The 6000-nt window shown below is 61.9% G+C and overlaps 1 protein-coding gene across 1 annotated transcript in view; it reads left to right on the top strand.

Annotated features, from left to right (window-relative positions):
- Nucleotides 1-414: 414 nt before the first annotated feature.
- NTN1 (netrin 1) overlaps nucleotides 415-6000 on the top strand; it is a 117893-nt gene continuing 112307 nt past the window's right edge. Inside the window, exon 1 of the mRNA XM_067308295.1 lies at nucleotides 415-1438. Within this exon, the coding sequence (XP_067164396.1) occupies nucleotides 415-1438 (1024 nt within the window). The remainder of the gene's footprint in view (nucleotides 1439-6000) is intronic.

Raw genomic sequence — 6000 nt, 5'->3', positions numbered from 1 at the left:
ATGTCACTCCTTTAGCATGACCTCAAACGCGGCGGGGGCTGGGACCGCCAGTCATTCTCCGTGCGAGAGCCGGGGCGGGAGGCAGGCGGGACCCAGCCCCGCCGCCAGCGGCACTTTTGTGGTGCTGTCGCCGCCGCGATCTCCCTTTCTCCGCGGGGCTGGCTCCGGGGCGGGGAATGCTCCGGGCTCCGTGAGCCGCGCGCCGCGTCCTGCCGCCGCCGCCCCGGCGCCGTCCGCCAAGTTGCCCCGCGGAGCGGCGCGGTAGAGCCCGGCGCGGCCCCCGCGGGCCCCCGCGCCGCGGCAGCGCCCCGGGGCTCCGCGCTGCCCTCCCGCCGCGGAGCGCTCGGCGGGCACTTTCCGCCCCGCTCACCGCCCGCCCCTCTCTGTGTTGTCGCGCAGGTCGGCGGCCGCAGGATGCCGCGGAGGGGCGCGGAGGCGCCGCTCGCCCTGCTGCTGGCGGCGGCGTGGCTGGCGCAGCCGCTGCGCGGCGGCTACCACGGCATGAGCATGTTCGCCGTGCAGACGGCGCAGCCCGACCCCTGCTACGACGAGCACGGGCTGCCCCGCCGCTGCATCCCCGACTTCGTCAACTCGGCCTTCGGCAAGGAGGTGAAGGTGTCGAGCACCTGCGGGAAGCCGCCGTCGCGGTACTGCGTGGTCACGGAGAAGGGCGAGGAGCAGGTCCGCTCCTGCCACCTCTGCAACGCCTCCGACCCCAAGCGCGCCCACCCGCCCTCCTTCCTCACCGACCTCAACAACCCGCACAACCTGACGTGCTGGCAGTCCGACAGCTACGTGCAGTACCCGCACAATGTCACCCTCACCCTGTCCCTCGGCAAGAAGTTCGAGGTGACCTACGTGAGCCTGCAGTTCTGCTCGCCGCGCCCCGAGTCCATGGCCATCTACAAGTCCATGGACTACGGGAAGACCTGGGTGCCCTTCCAGTTCTACTCCACGCAGTGCCGCAAGATGTACAACAAGCCCAGCCGCGCCACCATCACCAAGCAGAACGAGCAGGAGGCCATCTGCACCGACTCGCACACCGACATGCGGCCCCTCTCCGGCGGCCTCATCGCCTTCAGCACCCTGGACGGCCGCCCCACGGCCCACGACTTCGACAACTCGCCCGTGCTGCAGGACTGGGTCACGGCCACCGACATCAAGGTGACCTTCAGCCGCCTCCACACCTTCGGCGACGAGAACGAGGACGACTCCGAGCTCGCCCGCGACTCCTACTTCTACGCCGTGTCCGACCTGCAGGTCGGCGGCCGCTGCAAGTGCAACGGCCACGCGTCGCGCTGCGTCCGCGACCGCGACGACAACCTGGTGTGCGACTGCAAGCACAACACGGCCGGCCCCGAGTGCGACCGCTGCAAGCCCTTCCACTACGACCGGCCCTGGCAGAGGGCGACGGCCCGGGAGGCCAACGAGTGCGTGGGTGAGTCCCCGCTCCGGGGCAGCGCTCGGTGCAGGCACCGCCGGGGACCCGGGCGCGGGGCAGGGCACCCAGGCACACGGGGGTGCAGGACAGGGCGAGGGCACTGAGGTGCTCGGAAGTGCGGGGCAAGGCAGCGGACCCCAAAGGACCCAGAAGCGCACGGCAGGGGACGTTAAGGGACACGGAGCTCAGGGCAGGAGGGCATTCGGGGACACGAAGAGAAGCGCAGGAACATCCAGGGACACGGAAAGCAGGACAGGTCGAGGACACTGAGGTATCCAGAAGTGTAGGGCAAGGGAGGGGACATCAAGGGACCCAGAAGCGCTGAGCAGGGGATATCAAGGGACTCGTAAGCGCAGGACAAGGGACACCGAGGGACTCGGGAGCGCAGGGTAAGGGACATCGAGGCACCCAGGAGTGTACTGACGAGGACACCAAGGGATCCTGAGGGGCAGCAGGGGACACCGAGGGACTCGGGAGCGCAGGGCAGGAGACACTGAGGCACTCGGGAGCGCAGAGTCGACGACACCAAGGGACATCAGAGTGCAGAGCAGGGGACACCGAGGGACAGGGGGGCGCAGGGTCGACGACATCAAGGGTCTCTGGAGTGCGGAGCAGGGAACACCGAGCAACTCGGAAGCGCAGGGCAGGGGACACCAAGAGACTTGGGAGCTCAGGACGGGGGAGAGGGGACAGCAAGGGGCCAGGGAAGGCAGTTTTAGCGCGAAGAAGCCTAGAGAAGCGCTGAGGACCGTGGCTCGCTAGGAAGGGTATCCCTGCCCGGGACACACACTGCCGGCTGGGAGGGTGGAAGGGTCCCGGGAGCGCACCGAAGGGGACTGAGGTCCGGAGAGCCCGCAGCTCGCAGGAGCGCTGCTCTTTTCCCCGGGACACCGGCTCGGGGCACGGCGGCAAAGCCCTGCAGCTCGCTTTGGAGGCTCCGGGGCTGGTGTAGCTAGACGGGCGGGCAGGATCTGATCCTTCTTGGAGGGAGAAAGAGGGCGAGCGCTGGGGAGGGCGGTTCAGCAAAGCCTGCAGCTCGTGTCGCTGGACGTGCAGCGCCTTTGGAGCCGCGGGCGCCGGGCAGCAGCTCCGCGCGTCCCGGGGCTGCGCAGCGCCGGGCGCGGGGGCGGTTGCGCTCCTGCGGCAGCACGGCCGAGCCAGGCGGGCTGCAGGGTGGCGGCACTTGAACGAGCCCCAAGGCCAAATGAGAAACAGCAGCGCGCTCCGGGAACGAGCCGGTTCGCTCCGTCTCGGGCGAGAAAGCCGCGCCGTCCTGGCGGTAAATGAGCCCCAATCTGTTCCCCCGGCGGAGACTGGGCAGCCCTCGCCTCTGACCGGGGTGGCAGAGGAGTTTGGGTGCAGCTGTCCCCCGCACCCCTGCAAATACCGCCGACGGATCCCCCGAGCTTTCGCCCCCTCCGTCCCCTACTCCCCCGGGCTCCCTTAGCGTCCCGGACCCCGGTCCTCTCTTCGCCACGGTTTATGTTTGATCCGTTCTCGCCACCGCCTCGTCGCTGGTCCCGGGTATTCGGCTGCCTCCCCCGGGCTCGGTCCGGAGCTCTTCGCAGCGCCGGGACACCCCCAGCCCCGGCGGCCGCGGCCGGAGCGCCTCCCCCTGCATCCCCCTCGCACCCGCAGCCGCCTTGTTTACACGGAAAACACGGCCCCGTCTTCCAAAACATTTTCAGCTCCGCCGGTAGGAAAAACCTCGCCGAGCAGTCGGGTTTGGGGTTGGGCTTTTTTTTTTTTTTTTCTTGCTTTTCCATTTTTTCCCCCAAATCACAATCAGATGTGTCCCTTGTAGAGAGTTCAATTTCTTCGCCTGCGCCTTAACACCGAGGCAAAGCCAAGCCTGGCAGCGGCCAGGGACTATCTGGCTCGGGGCTCCCCGGGGCCCGGCCCTGCAGCCCGGTAGCACCGGGGCACACGCGGGCGGCGGCGGTGGGAGCCCCGGCGGGACCGCGGTCTCCTGGCCTGCCGGGGGAGGGTGCCGGTGCCTGGCCCCGCCGGGGAGATGCTCTACCCCGCGGCGGGGCCGGAGGGCACGGCAGGACGGCCCGGGAGCCTCCGCTGCCCGCCGGGCTGCGGCTCGGTCCCGCTTGCGCCGCGCTCACGTCGGGGCGGAGCGGGAGCGGCTCCGGGGCGGCGGGCAGCGGGGGGTTAAGCGGCGGGGAAATGCCATTTCCCAGAGCCCGGGGTGAAGGCGGTAAGTGCCGCTCGGATGTGTAAACAGCGCCGAGTCGTGATTTATCTCCGCTGCCCGGCAGCGGCTGGAGCGGAGCCACCGCCGAGCTTCTCACTAACGCCGCGGGGCCGAGCCGCCCGCCCCGGCGGGGCGAGCCGGGTCCCTGCGCCGCCGGCCCCGGCGGGAGCCCCGGCCCCTGCCCCGGGCCCTTCTCCCTGCCCCTCCGCCCTCCCGGGAGCCGCCGCCCAGCAAGTGCTTTTTTTTTTTTTTGGCCCGGGGATTCCGGATCTTTAAGCGTGCTGGCGCGTCGAAAGTCGCCGGCTTTGCTTTTCTTCCGTCAGCTGCGGGGTCCCTCTGCGCAGCACAGCCTGGCTCCTGGCGAAGGGACTCCACAGCTGGGCCAGCGAAGCGGGATATTTCCCCCCACAGCCAAACTCCCCCCGCGGCCCTCCGGTGCGTGCCCGGCGCTACACCGTCACCAGCAGTTAGGTTCAGCAGTCCCGTTTCACGGGTGGGGACAGGTTCCCACTAAGAGAGTTATCGCTGTCAGCAATGCTGTGCAATCATAAATAAATGAATATATATATATATGTATAAAACATATATATATATATCATCTCAGTGTGATGTCAGGATGCCCAGGTTCACTGTTGGACCCTTGGTCTTACTGAGGGTTGCAGAGCTCTTAAATGCTCCTGAAAATGCTTCTGTTCAGTTGCTCCACTGGCCTTGTGGCACTTAATACCTTTCTCACTTCCAATTTACTTCCAATGAAAAGGAAACATGTTCCCAGTTTCCAGTAAAGCATGCGACTTTATACCAGGCTTTTCATTTCAGATCATGCACAGTTGTTCTAGCTATGTCAAATGTTTGCAATAGAAATCACTGAGAGCTTTTTCTCCTTTCATCACAATTTATTGGGAAGTGAATGCTTTGCAGGGATAAAGTTGCTATAAAACACTATTCCTGAGTCCATTTTTACTGCAGAATCCCCTAGGTCCATACCTATCATTCTGCAACACGAACCACAACTAAGCGACTCCATTGCCCTGCCAGGCCTACGCTGCCCGGAACAATCCCCCCAGATAAAGATCACAATAATGCCATTCAGCTCCCACCCACTTGCTCGTGACCATCAGCCCACCCTGGTTTCTCTCCCAAATCCAGAGAGAAGTCAGGCTTTGCGGTCACCCAAAGGCCATGGATTCAGCCTTCGACAGGCAGAGGCTGGGCACAAGCAGTGAAAAAATCCATGGCTGTTGATGGTGATGTTGTCAGCCACACTATGAAATGATCTTCAAATAGTTGAGAAAGTGAAGCCAAAGAAGGTGAGACCCTTCTTAGCAGCAGCGGTGAAGGTGCAGGTGAATTAGCCAAATTAGCTGAATTTGCCCCAGCCAGTGGTGTGAGAACTGGACAAAATTTTTTTCACTGAATTGCTCTTTTTTTTTTTTCCCGGAAAATTGGGTTTTCAAACAGAGAGAAAAATGACAGAATGTGTCTGCTTTGCTTGAAAATTTGGGTGTTTCCTTTGGTAAGCCCATTCCCACTGCCAAAACTGAATCTTTGTTCCTATTCATGCTTATTGGGGGCTAAAATAAGAAACGCACCAAAGTTTTTGACAAAAAAGTCAAAATTTCCCACGGGAACATTTTTCTCCAGCCAGATCTAATTTTTCTTTATCACTTCTTGCTGCCTGCAAAAGCCTGGGCACTGTACATGGAAAGGACAGGGCCTGGCCCAAGAAGATGTTCTCCAGGGACCAGATCCTGTAAAAGGATCCTGGCCAGCAGAGCTTTTCACTGATACAGGTTCCCATCAACTTTACCTGGCAAATAATTTATCCACGTAGGGTTTGGGCTTACAGTCTGGCTTTGGCAGAGTGCCTGGGAGCTAACATGCTCCAGAGAGGACACAGCTTGGAGACAAGCTGTTGCAATCACTCAGTTTAGTCAGCTGGGCTGGGAGGTCTTTTCTCCAGCCTCCCTCTCTCCAACACTGATGTGCTGCACCCTTGGGTCTGTTCCGTTCAGATCAGTGTCAGCCCAACCCAAGCTCCATGTTTCCAACCCCGCTTGTCCTGATGAAGCTTCCAGATTATCCTTTGAGAGGAGGCTGCTGTGGAAAAAGGCCCCAGCTAGAAAGTCTTTGGAGCCCAGTGAGCTTGTGCGGACACATGACCTGGGCTTTGACCAGATTTAGCAACATCAGTAAACTGCGATCAATGCTGTTCCACAACTTTTTGTGAGCCTTAGTGTTATTTTGAGTGCTGGAAATGAACACGGACATGAACTGCTGTGAAACACTTTTGAAAAGTCCCTTTAGGTTGCATAAAATACCTTTGCATTTTCCTTGGCCAGAGAAAGTGCTACTA

This window comes from Apteryx mantelli, chromosome 19 (assembly GCF_036417845.1).
Source record: "Apteryx mantelli isolate bAptMan1 chromosome 19, bAptMan1.hap1, whole genome shotgun sequence".
NCBI classification, from domain to species: Eukaryota; Metazoa; Chordata; class Aves; order Apterygiformes; family Apterygidae; genus Apteryx; species Apteryx mantelli.
Note: the sequence above shows the minus strand (reverse complement) of the source record. Positions and strands in the feature narration are given on the sequence as shown.